At 45.3% G+C, this 17,277-nt stretch overlaps 1 protein-coding gene across 2 annotated transcripts in view; it reads left to right on the forward strand.

Moving 5' to 3' along the window:
* Positions 1 to 17,277, forward strand: part of MYCBPAP (MYCBP associated protein) — an 835,305-nt gene that overhangs the window by 295,117 nt on the left and 522,911 nt on the right. For both annotated transcript variants that reach the window (XM_085617113.1, XM_085617114.1), the window contains exon 8: positions 6,473 to 6,591. In XM_085617113.1, coding sequence (XP_085473239.1) covers positions 6,473 to 6,591 — 119 coding nt within the window. The remainder of the gene's footprint in view (positions 1 to 6,472; positions 6,592 to 17,277) is intronic.

Below are 17,277 nucleotides of genomic sequence, written 5' to 3' on the forward strand. Positions count from 1 at the left end.
CAGAAGGCAACTTCAGAGAATGTGGGTCAACAGTACCTGTACAACACTTGCATCAAGAAATCGCTTAATGAAGTTCCCTTAGTAAAACCAAAAAGTATTTTATGACTAAAATAAGGCCAAAACGATAGAAATTGGATCAGTCACTGCTTCCTAAATTGGCAGTTCCATTCCTGCTCCTCCATTCTTCATTGACAGTAAAGGAAAGTTCCTGCAAAGCACTCACTAGTGGCAGCGGGATGCTTCTTCTCCATGCAGTCACACTGCACGACTCCCAGCTACAGGCTGCATTTAGCCTTCTGTCAGGCCGAAGGGGTTGGATGAAGTTGATTGTCTTGTACTTGGAGAAACAGTTCACAACTTCCAAACTTCAGAGTTGTTGTAGGGGTGTCTCTGGCATGCTTCTCCATGGCAGACAGTCTTTCTGGTCTTTCCAAGTCTGCCGAAGCCAGTAGACAGTACCCCCTTCCAATGCTTAATTTGTAAACAACATAGTGCCTGGACTCTCGACAGGAGGACACTAGAGCGTTCAGCATCCGTTGCCCCTGGCAGCACTGCCAATGACAGCACCAACCCACTACCAATCGTCACACTCTTAAAAGTGTGACCATTCATACTATTACAGGCCCCCACAGCTATAAGAGTGGCTTTGGAGGCAAATACTAATAATTGGAAATTGAAATGGAAATAATAAACAGAAGTTGTTGTGCCTGACCTAAATTGTCAGACACCACTACCATGTGGCAGACAGTCATAAGCCCCGGTTCTGGCAATTAAGTGCCGGTGCTGGGTACCGGAAAGTACCGGTACAAATTAAGTACTGCCTCCTTCCCTCCTTCTCAGCTCACAACTCAATCGTCAGTGTTGTCTTCAAAATCCTCTGGCGAGTCCTCTTTCTAGATACCAGTTCACAGTGAGTGTAATGTCTTTGTGTCAGCTGGAATATCGCTGGCCTAAAATCAAAAATGAATATAGTAGAGTGGACCAATATGGTTAGCTGTTTTGACGTTTCAGGAGAGATGGAGTACTAGTAGTTTGCTTCTTGAGGGTTTTGTTTGCTACAACAGTACTGCCCTTAGCCCTGAAATTGGCCGACCTAGCGGGGGATTATCCACATGGATAAAGATCACTGCAGGAAGCAATACCAAACCCCTGGAAACAAACGATAGTCACTTTCAGGCCCCACTCTATTCGAATGGGATCACGATATGTTTTATAAATTTTTATAACAATGATTTTAGATCACTGCCAAATAGGAATTTTATCATTCTATTTGATTTTATTGGTAATATGTTAGAAGGAAAAAGGTTTGGGTAATTGGACGGAATTTGTTTGGGGGGTGATTTTAATGCGCATTTGCACAAAAGATTGGATAATATTATAGTTACACCTGTCCCGGTAATTCCGTGTAAAAGAGGGGAAGAATTGTATAATCATCTATCGTCTAGGGATTTAACCAACGTTATGGAAAAAGCTGGTTGTATGTCTGATAAAGGCCCATTGCCCACCTTTAGAGGCCGCGGCTGTTCATCGACCATTGATTATGTTTTTATATCATCATCCCTTGAGAACTGTTTAGTCAAGGCTGAAGTTTTATCCACTAGCTATAGTGACCACAACCCAATTCTGACAATTATCAGATTTGTTAATAAATTTATTAAACGAAAAGAAATGGGGGCAAAGAACCTGGTTGCATCCACCGACAAACTTAAAGTAATTTGGAAGGGCGTAGATAATAAGGCCCTATTCGCACGAATTATAAAATCCTACCCCTTACTTGTGGAAACGTGCTTGTCCAGCGGATGCCATGATACAGAGATCATTCGGGCCTTTATCGGGTTATGTATTGACATCAAACAGGAAATTTCTAAACCTGTTAGGAAACAAAGCAAGAACCCTAGATGGTTTAACGGGATTTGTTCACGGGCAAACCGTGACCTTCGCAAGGCATTAGCCGAAAAACCTAGGGACATGATTTTGGTTAAGGCCTTGAGAGGACGTTATAAGAAAGCAATCCAATTGCGTACCGAAGAGATACTGAAGGAGAGGTGGGACTCCCTTGTACGCACTGCCGCACTTAAAGATGTAACTGGGTTCTGGGGCGAGTTAAAAGCTATGAGGTCCACGGGATCCAATGTAAGTCAAGTCAAGTCAAGTCATAGAATTTGTATAGCGCACTACGTACCCAGAGGGTTTCAAAGCGCTTAGGAAGGGGAGGAGGGTTATTTGTCAAATATCCACGTTTTAAGCTGCTTTCTGAACGCTAGGTGGTTCTGGGTGAGGCGAAGGTAGGCGGGGAGTGAGTTCCATGTTTTAGCAGCCAGGTATGCAAAGGATCTGCCTCCCATGGTGGTCTTGTTGATGCGAGGTATAGTGGCGAGGGCTTGGCTGGAAGATCGTAGTTGGCGGGAGGGGGTGTAGAAGGACAGTCGAGAGTTGAGGCAATCTGGTCCGATGTCGTAGAGTGATTTGTGTGCGTGGGTAAGCAGTCGGAAGGTGATCCTCTTATTGACGGGTAGCCAGTGGAGGTCTTTAAGGTGATCAGAGATGTGTTCGTTGCGAGGGATGTCTAATATGAGCCTGGCTGATGCGTTTTGGATTCGTTGGAGTTTCTTCTGGAGCTTTGCGGTAACCCCCATTAATTGTAACATACCTAGTAAGACATGGGAGGAGCATTTTGCAAGAATATACACAGCCCCAGTAACAACTATTGACTTCCTTCGCCCAGTTAATAAGGTTGTTATATCTATAACCGAAGTAGAAGATGCCATAAATCAAAGTGTAGGGAATAAAGCCCCAGGCCCCGATGGGTTATCAATTGACCTTATTAAATCTGAACCTGATTTCTGGTCCCCTCTGCTTTGTAATGTTTTTAACAACCTGTCCAATACTACAATTCCGAAAACCTGGTCAACCAGTATCATTGTGCCCATCTTTAAGAAGGACGATAGATCCAATCCTAGCTGCTACCGTCCCATATCTTTAATAGATAACACATTGAAGATTTTGGGCAGAGTGATCTTTCATAGAATCAGGAATTGGGCAGAGGATAACCACATTTTAATTTCTTATCAGTTGGGATTCAGAAGCAATGTGGGAACCGTAGAACAGTGTCTGAATTTAAATCTTATACTAGGCAAATACACCATCGCCAAAAAAGTCCCTTTGTATCTGGGTTTTATGGACTTATCGTCAGCCTTCGATTTTGTAAATCGATCAAGATTATGGGAGATTATTTTAAATTACGGGCTGGACAAGACACTTGTTTATTTTCTGGCACATTTGCATAGAGACCTAAAAGCTCGGGTAAGGATAAATAATTGAGAGGTCTCCGGGGATATTTTAATTGATAGGGGGGTCAGACAAGGTTGTGTCCTGGCCCCCCTACTTTTTATCCTTTATATAAATGAATTAAATAAATCCCTGTATAAATCTACATGCGATGTACCGAAAATTAACGGCAAACCATTCCCCGTACTCTTATACGCAGACGATGCAGTCCTGATGGGCCGCACACCAAAAGCACTCCGAATTTTAATTATGGGTTTTGTCTCTTTTATGGCACATTTGGATTTGTGTACCCATTGTAAAAAATCATATATCATGTCTTGCAGGCCCAAAAAACATTGTATTGATCATATAGTATCAGGAGACAATGTTTTAAAAAGCACTGGCACTTTTCCGTACCTGGGTTTATTTTTTTCAGATTCTGGATCATGGTCAGCACATGTAGCTCATGGTAGAAACAAACTCGGTAAGGCAGTTAACTCAATAATTAGCCTACGACAGCCAAAGCGGGCTGAGGTTGTGACACCTCTACTACGGATCTATAAATCACAATGCCTACCAACCGCAACCTATGGTGCCGAGGTGTGGGGGTACACAAATTGTAGTGGTATCCAAACAGAAGAAAATAGATTCTGCAGAAAGGTTCTAGGGGCCCAAATTTCATCACCCACTTATATATTCCATAAAGAATGAAACCTGTATTATGTCGAGGATTTCATCAAATCTCGGCCAGCATTGTTCTGGCTAAAGATATGGCAAAACCCGGCAGCAATTCTAACTCAGGAAATAATCAATGATTGCCTTAAATGCGATAGGGGTAGCTGCATACCTTGGCTTAGTGCTGTTAAGAAAAGTTTAGTCAGTGTGGAATTGGAACACATTTTCTCCCATCCCTTAAATATAGACGGCATGAACACCAAAACTGTGAGAGAGGCATTGTATGATTCATTCCGAAGGGAAAGAGGACACACGGAGCTCCATAAACCATCAATAATTAGATATATCTCCATTTTGACACGCTCAGGTAATAAAAAAGACATGTTACAGGAATACCTTAAGAGAAATATCGGAAGATGGAATAGGAGCTTGCTTTTTCGCCTCAGGGATGGGAGCATAAAATATTCACTCTGTTTCCCACTTGGTTTTAACAAAAATTTAGAGAACTTGCTCTGCCCATGTGGAAATGGTCAAAAACAAACAATTTTACACTTCCTGTTATTTTGCAACTTTTACATCAGATATACCAAACAGTACTTGATTTCTTATTTTAAGTCACATGCTATTATCGATTATAAATTGGCATTCAACGAAACATTGCGGTTAGGAAGTGATGACATGATCTTCAGAGTAAGTTCATTTTTGCAATCTGCGGTTCGTTCCCGAAAAACTATGGACACTCTATAGATTGCATTTTATCTGAGGCCCCTTTTATCTAATTTTATATTTACGGATTGCTAATTTGCACATTGATACAGCTAGGTTTGTTGCCTGTATAGTGTACACATTGAATTTGTTAGCACTTTATTGCTAGTTTGCACAATTGTCTTGTGATATTGATGATACTGATTGGATAAATCCTATTCGTTTTAATTTGGTGGTGATGATTTGCATTTAAAGACCTTTTACATTTAATGCTTTTGGATTGCCTATTTGCACAAAATGTAACAGTTGGTTTGACGTTCACATGTTACACACATTGAACTTATTTGCACTTTATTGCCATCCTTGCACATTTTGCTCATATTATTAATAATGTTGTCATGATACCAAATGTATTTTTATTTTTTGTTCCATGTTATTGTATATTTATATCCTATTGGTGGTGATGACTTGCACTTTTATGGATATTTTTTTTTATCAGAATAAAGACCATTTGACTTGACTTGACTTTTTGTCAGTCACTTTCCAGTTCCTAAAACGAATTTCTACCAACTCCAGTGCCATACCAGTTACAACTGGTCTGCTTCAAAAGAAGGAGTCCTTGGGTACTTTTTGATGGTCGTCCAGTTTAGCCTACCTGGGAATTAGCCTTGACACTGCACTGAACCTTTGGTAGAGTAAAACACATGGTTTGAGTAGGTCACATTCCCATCCACAGTACAAGGTAGATTTGATCCACTCCCAAGTCCTCCACCACGCAAACCTGCTTGGGTCTGTATATTTCCTCATACTTCCAGCTATGCCCCAGTTTGGTCTCAGTAGCTATTCAGCCGCGCACAACTTTCTCCCCACACTTAAAAGGGTCTGTGTGTTTCTGAGGCTCTCAATCAAATGACAAGCAGCAGCAGCATGCCTGTGTACAGTCCAATCCAATCCTTTTCACTGAAACACCAATTGATAGAGCACCTAGTCGAGGTGTGGAGGAACTACCTTTTGTGATTCCCACACCTACAATGTACAACATTCTCTCTTATACGAAAAAAGGATATGCTGCTGTCATTGGTCAGTTTAAATATTTTTGAAAGTATACACTAGTAATATTCAAAAACCGGGCTGCCCTTATTTTAGCCAATTTACATCGGTCTCTTCCTATTGAATACCAGGGCTGGTCTCACCTAAACTGATTTTGTATCCTCTGATCCTAGACTCACTGGAGGACAGAATGAAAGTATATAGATTCCCCTCTTAAATCCTAGCCCTTCCAGGTCCTTTGAAGATTCACTGAAGTGAAGAACTTTCCTTTCTGATCTTCAACTTGGCTCCTAGAAAAGTGGTCCTACCCCCTCCTTTCTTCCTCTGCAGAACCATGAGAGGTTGCGCAAAGAGAAACAGGCCATCTTCAGCTTTCTCTTGCAAAGAACTGGCAGGTTGTGCATCTGCGGATGAGAAACTGAATACAGTCAACTTGTACAACATAACAGAAGCACTTGCACTGAAAAACATGTTGGTGATTTCTCAGTGTGCAGAGTCAAAAGGCCCTTAGTATCTACCAGAAAATAAGGACAGGATTTCCTACAGTAACGTAATACGGTTTGCAGTGGTAGGTGTACATATTATGTGTTATAGAGTTGGGGACTACCGGGTTATTCACAGCCTAGCATGCAGTATGAAGCGCTTAAAGTATACTCCGATTTACCAGTAAACTGAGTTTATCGTTGTCCAGCAGTACAGTGGGTGAAGTATGGAGCATAGGGTTAAGGAGAATTTGTTCACAATAAATAATGTTTACTTTGGGGTTATTTTACAGGTTCTGTTTATCCTGCAAAGAGATCTCGTGTCAATGCCTCATGGGATAAGAGTATTTATCTCCTTCAACGCCGGCTTGAACTGCGACCAATTCTGGAGGAACTCAACTTCACAGAGCCGGTGAGGGCATTTCTGCTTATATTGAGCTATCCACTCGTGCAGCTCCCTGCAGCAAATCCTCTCACCACAGGCTTCAGCTCCTGGGTTCTCAAAGAGTTATCCACTCCCCTCCCAGAGATGGTTAGGGCAGCAGGGCTCCTCATACTCTTGCGTACATAAAGCTCTTTGAACACATGCATAGAATGTCCAAACCATTTGAAAGTACCAGAGAGCTGCTGCAAAATCATTTTAGAAGGCTTCAAATCTCAGTTTAGAAACCTTGGCAGGGGTACCTGTTCTAGCTAGCAAGCTCTCGTCCCAGACATGGTGTCAGTGCTCCGAGGCTGGGGGCTTAGGAATGAATATCTGGTTGTAATTGCTACCAGGAAGATTGTAGAGTGTGATTGTTCCCTGACTAGGTATTTTGACGTGAGCACTCTAAGGTTGGGAATGTGGATGTCAATGCTGCCAGGTTGAATGTCTCGTTGTTGGTGCTATCAGACTGGATGTTGTGGCGTATGACAGATGTATGGACCTGTTTTCTTTCAGGCCAGACCTTTTTCATCCCCTCTGGCCTGCCTTCTTGACTCTCCCTGATGTTCTCACTAAATATGTTGTCTGTGTGTCCCCTTTTACATTGATGGGTTTGGAATTGTCAGCGCCTTAAGCAGGAGCGGAAAGCTTTTTTCATGATGTAATTTTAATTAATAATGGTAATTGCGTGAATGCTCCACTTCTTAAACCTGGCATCAGTACCTTCCCATGAATCGGCAATCGTTCCAGCTGCAATTCTCTTTTTTCCACTTATTGGCAGTATGCAAGTGAAAACTTCTGTTGTACTCCTCACTTTTTTGTTGCTTTTTCTCTGGTTTGGTTAGATATTTTTAGAACGCTATTTCCAACTCTCTTTTAGTGTTTTCTTCTCAGCTACTAACCTTCACAAGGCTTGCGTTTCTTGCCTAGGAAATTTCAATCAGATAATTTCAGGCCCCTTCATGACTGGGATTCGCAGACGTTTTCTCTCCCCACCCACCCCTCGCACCCCTTCCTTGTTGAATAAAGTACCGGCACCAAGGTGGACTCATCTCTGCCTTTGTTGCTGCAAAGTGGCTTTTGGACCTGGAAAAGAGAGATGTTTCTTCCAGCACAGTGCCCGTGGTGGCATCACCTCTTGGTACCATCTATCTGAGAGCACACACACTTTCAAGTATTGGGATGAGAAAGCTATGCAGCATAGGAGCGTCAGGGCATGGTGCAGTGCTGCACTGGATGACTGATTCACTCCTTCAAAGACCTTGAAGGTATTACTGCAGCCTTGGCATCATATTAAATGGGCACAAAGCACTCTGGTGGTTTTCAGGCTCCAAGAGCTAACTCACCTAGACAGTTAATAGACCCTGTCCCATAGCTTAATTTGGGCCAATGGATTGCCCATGGGGCCCACCGGCACTTATTTTTGGGGACTGGAACGTATTTTTCCCCATCAGCTATTGAAAGCGAGCAAGAGAGAGACAAGCATTTGCAATGCAATCGTTCTTGCCTTTGGGACCTATTATGTATATAGCTATGCAGCACATTAGCCTGGGTGCTAAAACATCTACTATTCTTTAACATGGAGGGAAAATAAGCACCAAACTGCGTGACACGCCTGGTATGGGAACACATGGAGAGAAATATTGCCTTTCAGTGGGAAATGGTATAGTCCAAAGCTCTGTTTTTAATATAAAATCAGGGCCTTCGGTGGTCATATCACTGAAAATACAAGATTTGAAAAAAATATTATTGTCTACGGGTGTTCATGGAAGACAATTTCTATGGACTGAAATCTAGTGAATGCTAAAGTGATTCTGGTACTTTACTGACCTCTGTTGGTCGTTTTCTATCAAGAAAGTTAAATTGAGGCAGTTGCCAGAAAATTTTTTAAAAAAGAGAAGGCAATTCAGAAGGCAATTCTGTTATTTTACTGACCTCTGCTGGTCGTTATCTATCAATACAGTTAAATAGAGGCACTAAGCACAAAGAGAGGGACAGTGGACCAAATGGGCAACCAATCAGGCACCAATCCAATACACTCACCAGTACAAATTATTCAGATACAGAAGTAGATTCTTGTGTGCAAAATCTCCAAAAGAGCACTCCCCTGTTACTAGGGGTAACCAAAATGAAATGTTTTTATGTTGTTTCAAATGCTGAATACATTTGAACTAATGTTTGTATTGTATTGTTAAAGTAGCTTTTATATGTTTTAATCTACATCCCTGAAGAAGTCCTGGTTTTTAGGACGAAACACAATGGCTGTTTGCGTTTTAAAGAACTAAATAAAGGAAAAGAATAACTTGACCAGTGTACAACGACTGTGTGGATCCTTAGTGAATTATTATTCAAAGGACTTTTCTAAATATCGTTGCAAAGTGGTGCATCTCTAATTTTGTTTTCAGTTAAATAGAGGCAGTTGAACACAAAAAAAGTCCCTGAACAGGAGCAGACAAGTCCTAGGGCTGATCTCCAGAGCCCACAAAGTACATAGACATATAAGTATATACTAAAGTATATACGAGAGGTCTCAAATGCTCAACCTAAAAAACATACAAACAGTAAAGGAAGAGGAAGAGAAAGATGGAAAATCTGACACAAAATGAGAAAGCAGGGACCTGCAAGAGCGAGATAAAAGGGCGGCACTGTCTGTTAGTGAGTTAAAGTGGCATGAGGTTGATTGAATGCTACTCAGCCTTAGTATTCGGCACACCTATTTTTAATAGCACCATCAGAGCAGAGCTTTGGGCACCGGCACTTATTTTCTTTTTACAAATTAAGCCCAGCCCTGTCCCAAATCATTTTGTTATCAGGATGGGTCAAGTAACATTGTATTTCCCATTACTGATACATCAATAGTGGTGTCTCTTAACCCTTTCGCTGCGGCGGGAATTCTGCCGCAGCGCTGGGGGGGGTTTGGGGGCAGCGCGTTGGCGCGGTGCTCATGACGGAACCACTCCGTCATGAGCCGCGGTTGAGCTGTGCTCATGACGGAGTGGTTCCGTCATGACTCCGCCCACTGCGCTAATCGCCCGCACAGGCGGGGAATTAGCGCCGCGTGGACGGCGCGGCCGCCAACGGCCGCAGCATGACGGAACCACTCCGTCATGAGCACACGGCGACCGTGGCTCATGACGGAGTGGTTCCGTCATGAGTGGGGAAAGGGTTAAAATGGGTACAGTTTTGTGGTTTGTTTTTAATGTTTCAAGCAGTGCGTCAGGAGTGAGGCTTAACTGCTCAACTTGTCTTACTTTGAGTGTCAATAATACAAATGGAGTACCTAGGTTAGTCAAATAGACTGTAGTAGTACATATGTCCAGAGGAAATGAGTAGTTAAGTTGAGTACCTGCTGCAGATATTGTTATGTTGTGTTATATTTATTTCTAAAGTGTGCATATACCCGGAGGTGTCTTGGCACTAGCTCAACTGAAGCCTAATATGAAGTGCTCATTGGGGCATGAAAAACCATGTTTTGAGAGCTTCCCTGAATGAGAGCAGAGTATTTATTGATTTGATGTGTATGGGTAAGGAGTTTAAGGTTTTGGATGCACAAGTCACAAAACATCTTCCACCCTAGGAGGCGAGTCTGAATTTTGAGACCACTGCATCTTTTGTTGCAGAGGAGCGTAGTGTCCTAGGTGGTGAATACCATTTGAATTTCTTTTTAAGTAATCTCGACCAATTCTATGAAGGGCCAGTGCAACTTCCTTAATGCTATGGAAGCCGATTTAAACTTTCGGAAGTCCTAGCAACAGATGTGCGGCTGCATTTTTCAGGGTTTGCAATTTGTTCCTGTGTTGCAGTTGCATGTTTGTTTAGAGGTCATTACAGTAGTCGATTCTTGACAGAACGAAAGAGGTGACTACTGTCTTCTGTAACTCTGCAGGGATGTAAGGGAGAATCTTCTTTAAGGTATTAAGTATGAAAAAAGAGGCAGATGTGACCGCATTTGCCTGGGTCCCAGAGGTGAGTTTACATCAACTAGTACTCCCAGGTTACGGACTTTCCTGACAGGGGTTGGGAGGGTTCCCATTTCCTAAGGCCAGCACTAAGGGAACCAGAAGGGGCTTGGTTTCCAAACAAGATGACCTCTGTTCTTCCGATTCCAGTGTTTTGGAGGCGGCCTGGGAGTATTTAAAAAGGCGTATATCTCTGACAGCAGCCGTTTGTCAGACGTTCTAGTAATGTACCATTTCTCGAACTTTGTTAATGTGCGACCGGCATGGGGCATATCTGTGACTGGGTAACCCAATGGCGAAGAGCCAGGTACTGCCAGTACGCCTTCTGGGGGATTCCGAAGCCTTCTGTGAGGCTAGTGAACTCCATTACCCCATTATCGTCAAAGAGGTCACCAATGCGTTTACAGTTGGCCTCTTGCCAATGAGGAAAGCTATTCCCTGTGTGTGCCGGTGGAAATTCGGGGTTGCCTATAAATGGGGTCAGAGGAAACACAGGAGTTGATAGTCCGTATGGCACCTGTACTCTGTCCCACACCCCCAGGATGGCCCTCAAAACCAGTGACACATATACTCCGCAGGGGCGATGCTTTCGTGGGAGCCACGGGGCCTTCCAGATGTGCATACCCACTATCGAGCGGTCTATAAAACACCAATGCTGCTCTGATTTCAGTTTGCACCATTCAAGCATGTATCTAAGTTGTGCCGCTAGAAAGTAACGTTCCAAACACGGGACACCCAACCCACCGTCTTCCTGTTTCAAATACGTCATACCTCCCCAGACAAAGTAGCTAATGAGGTGTTGCATTTGTGATAGCATGTTGGGAGGCGGACTAAGCAGCAGACTCTGCATCACGTACAGTATCCACAGGAGAGTGGTCATTTTAACGACAGCTTATCTGCCCAGCCAGGACAAAGTGTACCTCTTCCAGTTCATGAGTTCGCTCCTAACCCCGGCCAGTAGGCTAGAATAGTTCACTTGTGACGTTTTGACAAGGGTGGGGAACAACTACAAACCCAAGTACTGGACGCCGCCTGACGCCCACTTGAACAGGAACTGTGATGTTAGGGCCTGTTGTTCTGCTTAAGGAAGGGGCAAGCTTAGAGCCTGAGTTTTATGGATGTTGACTTTGAAGCCTGATGCCAGACTGAAAAGCCCCAGTTCCTCCATTAAGGGAGTTAATAAGATTGCTGGTTGAGTTAAAAATAGGACCACATCGTCTGCATATAATGAAATCTTATGCTCCCTATCCCCCATTCTGATCCCTGATATCCTCGGGTGTTGGCGAACACTCTCAGCAAACGGCTCCATATATAATGCAGAAAGCCTTACGAATCTATTCTATGTGCAGGAGCGACAGCGGGCACCCCTGTTGCGTATCTCTCCAAATTCTGAATGGTCAGGATGTGAGCCCATTCACCCTAATCCGTGCCTGCGGGTCCGCATAAATGCAGTCCACCCACTTCAAAAAGCGATCTCCTGCTCCAAAATTTCCATAATGTCTTTTGGAAATACGGCCAATGAACCCAGTCGAATGCCTTCTCGGCATCGATCGAGGGAAGCACCGTGGGTGTCTGAGTACATTGGGTTTTATCCAGTAAATGGCACATCTGACGGGTCCCGTCACTGCAGTTGCGCTCCGGGATAAATCCTGACTGATCGGGATCAATCAACCCTTGCATATGAGGCGCCAACCGGGCAGCCAGGAGGCTTGTGAAAATCTTGAGATCAACATTTAATAACGAGATGGGATGGTAAGTGGCACAGTCTGCTGGATCTTTACTGGGTTTATGAATCACAACTTCAGCCATGGTCAAAGTCAGAGTCACTCTGCCAGTGTCGGAATCTTTTTTTATTTAAAAAAAAAAAAAGAATTTTATTGAGATTTTAGATGAGCATGTACAATGCACAATATCATCAGCAACGGTCATATACAAAGCAATAAAAACAATCTCACAACACGTGGCAAAAATCATAATCCATGAAAGATTGACATGTGATTGTATCTACAATGAATAGGATATTATCATGCTGTTGGTCCATACATCTTAAAGTTAGCTTGCAACAGTATTTGGGGGCTTGTCTGTTGACACAGATCGTAAATATTGTAGAAATGGTTCCCATATATCAGCAGGTCTAGATGAGGAGGGGAGCTCCTCTGCATAAAGAATGAGTCGGTCTCGACAACTCGCCAAGTCCTGGTGCCATTGTGCAGTCGTTGGAGCTGCCGTGCTCTCCCAGGTCATTGCCCTCTCCCAGGTCATTGCCACCCTCCTCTTAGCCATCAGGAGAGCCACCCTCACCAATCTGCCCACAGCCCCCTTCACAGTAGGCACCAATCCAAGCAAACAGATATGTGGAGAGCATTGTAACTGCACACCAACCATTGTGGATTGTATTCGGATCACTCCCACCCAGAATTGAGCCACCCTGGTGCATACCCACGATAAATGCCAGAAATCAGAGTCAGGTGTACCGCACCGCTTACAGAGGTCGTTATCACGAAGCCCATATTTACATAATCTACTGGAAGTATAGTATACTTGATGTAGATACTTGTAATGTATGATACAAAGATTACAGTTCGAGGTCAGGGTTCCCGTGAGCTGGCAGCAGTGCTCCCGGTCTGGCAGTGACAACGGTGGGTCCAAATAAGTATTCCATACCTCCAAGCTACGGTTGGGGGGCTGCGGTCTTCCCTCCCTGGCAGCGCCATATAGTTTGGTAAGAAGGTGGTGACATGTTGGGCTAAGAAGGAGAACTTGGAGAGTATTGAGGGTCGCGGGTTCTGTGGGGACGGTGTGGTAGAGCGTTTGCAGTGCTTTCTTCAGTCTGTGAAAAAGGAATATAAATAATAGTGTTTTGTTCTGTATATAGTTGAGGTCGTCAGCCGTCAAGAAGGAGCCCTCCGGAAAGAGGTCCTGCATTGTAACTATACCTACTTGACGGAAGGTGTGCATTGCCCCCGTCTCATGTGTCACCGATAGATCTGTGTGAAATGCAATAGGTAAGAGAGGGGAGTACAGTGGTAGCTTACCGGCCAGGCGGCCTAGTGAATGCCAGGCTTTTATAGTGGTGTCAATTATGTTAATTTCTGTGCGGGGGTCTCCCTCTTAGCGTGTGTTAGTATGGAACTTAAAGGGACAGGATGGACGTCGCCGTCCTCTATCGCTACGTGTGGGATGAATTAATGCGCGCCAAACCAGTAGTGGGCATATTGTGCTTGAACACAGAGATAATATAGATATAGGTCAAGTACGCTAAAGCCCCATGCTTGTAGTCCATGATAAGCATTTTCCATGACACCCGGACCTGCCTACCCCCCCAGACCAGCCAAAGGAGTAGTGTGCGCATAGTACTAAAGAAGTGTTGAGTGAGCGGGATTGGTATGTTACTAAAAAGCTACAAGAATTGTGGTAATATTACCATTTTAATTAGCGCAATGCGATCAGCCAGGGACAATGGAATACGCACCCATCTATCTACCTGTTGCTCCAATTTGGCATACGCGGGCCGTAGTTTGCACGTATCACCATGTCGGGGTCTCTATGTACCCATTCCCCCAGATATTTCACGGGGTCCAAAGACCACTCAAGTGGATATTCCAGGTCGTGAGGCATAGTGCACTCCGTAAGTGGTACTACCACCATCTTGGACCAGTTTATCTGCAGCACTGAAAACAGACCAAAGCGGATGTATTCCTGCAGCACTGGTGCCTTGAAAGTGCGGGGTTCTCGTAGAAATAGCAACATGTCATCCGCGTACATGGAAATACTGACTGGTCGGTGGGCAAATTGAAGCGCTGCGGCCCAATGCCGCTGACGAATGATGCAGGCCAGAGGTTCAAGAGACAGAGCGAATAGAAGAGGTGACAGGGGACAACCCTGCCTCGTGCCCCTGGTAATGCGGATTGGGTCTGATGTGCAGCCCTCTACACGAACACGCGCTATGTGGTTAGTGTACAGTAATGTTATCCACTGCACAAATATTGGAGGGAAGCCTATACGATGGAGAATGCCGAACAAATAACTCCACTCAATAGAGTCGAATGCTTTGGTAGCATCGAGCATAACAGCCTCCTCCGGCAGACTCAGTGCCAGTATGTGAAAAGTAGCAAAAAGAGCACGCAGGTTGTGCGAGTGGGAATAAAACCAGATTGATCCGGGAGGACCAGATTTTGCATCAACAGTTGTAGCCTGGTGGCCAACAGTTTAGCCAAGATCTATCTTGGCGTCGGTGTTGATAAGTGAAAGCGGCCGGTATGAGTCGCAGCTATGTGAGGGCTTATCTTTTTCTTGAAGCGTGATGATCAGAGCTTCCCGCATGGTGGGCGGCAGTATGTCAGAGTCAAAGACTTCAGCGTACATTTCTAATATGTGAGGCGTTATCTCCTCTGCGTACTCCTTATAAAATTCGCAAGGGAAGCCATTGGAGCCCGGAGCTTTATTGCTCGGGAGGGATTTATTAACTGCGCGGACCTCCTCTTCCTTGATCGGATGACCGAGGTACTCCCGCTGTCTGTCCGTTAATCAGGCTATGGCTGTCAGAGATATGGGCATGCAAGTCATCAGCGTCCGTCTCCCCTTGTGTAGTGTATAATGCATCGTATGTGAGCTTAAATTGTTCCAGGATCTCTGAGGTGGTGTAATGGTCTTGTCTGGAGGTATCTGTTATTTTAGAAATAACCTGTTGGGTCATGTGATCTTTGATTTTCCTAGCTAAGTGCCACCCGGGTCGTCCACCCTCCCCAAAAGCACGGGCAACATGCCACCGGGAAATATATTTGACCTCCCTTTTTTTTTAACAACACTTTTATAAATCAAGAAGGCAAGGACTGCAGGCCCCTGTAGAACCAGGGGATCTGCCACATAGTAAATAGCGACAGCTCTTGATATTTTTTCATAACAAGGAACATTGGAGAGCTATTCATACATCATCTGGCAAGAAAACCCCCTCCCTTCCCAACTCCCAACACCCGCTCCCCCGACCGCACCACCGCCAGAGTCCACCAGCATTATCTCTATACAATTAGTACTCAGCGCCACACCTGACACTCAAATAGGCCCCAAGTCTCCATCTTTAGGGACCGGTTCAAGGAAAATGCCCCTATAATCAGCCCACCGCCTCCAGATCTTGAAGTGTTTCCGAGGACACCCACGCGCCTTAAAGATCGGCTACTCGAGGCCCATATTGAAATCTAAACCTCGTTTCCAAACATTAAGAGAGGGAGCCGCCGGGGCCTTCCATGCCCGGGTGAGATCCCGCTTGGCTGTCGTTAGGCCCAGAATCAGCAAGTGACGCTTATAGATATTACCCCCAATATCGGCCATAATATGGAGCAACACCAATTTGGGGTCTACTGGAAGATCCCAGCCCAACACCTCCGAAAGGCACCCTAACACTCCCCCCCAAAACCGGTGCACCGCAGGGCAGTGCCAGACCGTGTGCACCAAAGACCCCACCTCTCGCCCACACCTAAGGCAGTCCGGGGAGGCTATAAGGCCCGCCCGCCACAGCCGCTGCCGTGTGTAATATGTCCTGTGTGGATACCGAAATTGGACGAGACGCAGTCGGATCGCTATACTAGCCTCACGGGGGGAGGCCAGGGCCTCCCTCCAATCCGTCTCGTCCAACGGCCCCACATCCGTCTCCCACCGCTCACGCAGACCCTGCAGGGACGGAGCACTATGAATCACCATAGACATAGATTTTAGAGACTTTCTTTTCTTGGAGATCCCCCATAAACACCTTAGCCTCAAGGGGACTGAATTCAGGGATGAAGTGCATACCCTCCAGTCTAGGGGCGAGGGCGTGGCGCAGCTGGAGGTATTTAAAGAACTGCGTCTGTGGCATTTGATACTCATGCTGTAGGTCCCCAAAGGATTTAATCACACAGCCCTTAACCACCGATCCCAACGTGGCGATACCAATCCTGTCCCAGCCCCTAAATCCAGAGAGGGTCACCAACCGAGGGAGCAGCCCGTTCTGCCACAACGGGGTCTCTCGGGTAAGCCTACCCCACCAGCCAATATGACATAAAGCCCGACGCCAAACCCGAAACACCACCTGAGTGACCGGTGGCAGTGCCTCTCGCAATGCAGTCGCGTAAAGTAGGGTATGTACCGTATGTGGGTCCATGAGACGCCTCTCCAGCGCATACGCCAGGTCCCCCCTATCGCCATACCACCATTCGTTTAGGACCAATAAATGGGAGGCGTAATAATAGGATAAGAGATCAGAGGTAGCCAGTCCCCCATCATATACCGGCAGAAAGCAAACCCGCAGCGATACCCTGGCCAGGCCCCCCTCCCACAGAAATTGGCTCAGCACCGCATTAACCTTCCGAAACCAACTGGGAGAAATCTCATATGGGTGGTTTTGGAGCTGATAAAGAAGTCGAGGCAGTGCCACCATCTTAAAGATGGCAGAGCGGCCACAGATAGTGAGAGGCATACGCGCCCAGAGCTTAACATCTCGACATACTTTCTCCCATACCGGCACCACGTTGCGCTCCCAGGCGATCGTCGGCACATAGGTCAGGAAGACCCCCAGATATTGCAGCCCCCGGCCGCAAGACGTAATGACGCCGTCCACTCACCCTGTACGTCCCGACCGCCCAGTACCCAAAGGGTGGATTTCCTCGGGTTCATGTATAATCCCGACGTCTCCCCAAAGACCTGCATTATGCGGAGCAGCCGCGGTCCCGTTTTATCTAGA

The sequence above is a fragment of the Triturus cristatus genome, chromosome 7, assembly GCF_964204655.1.
Source record: "Triturus cristatus chromosome 7, aTriCri1.1, whole genome shotgun sequence".
Classification (NCBI taxonomy): domain Eukaryota; kingdom Metazoa; phylum Chordata; class Amphibia; order Caudata; family Salamandridae; genus Triturus; species Triturus cristatus.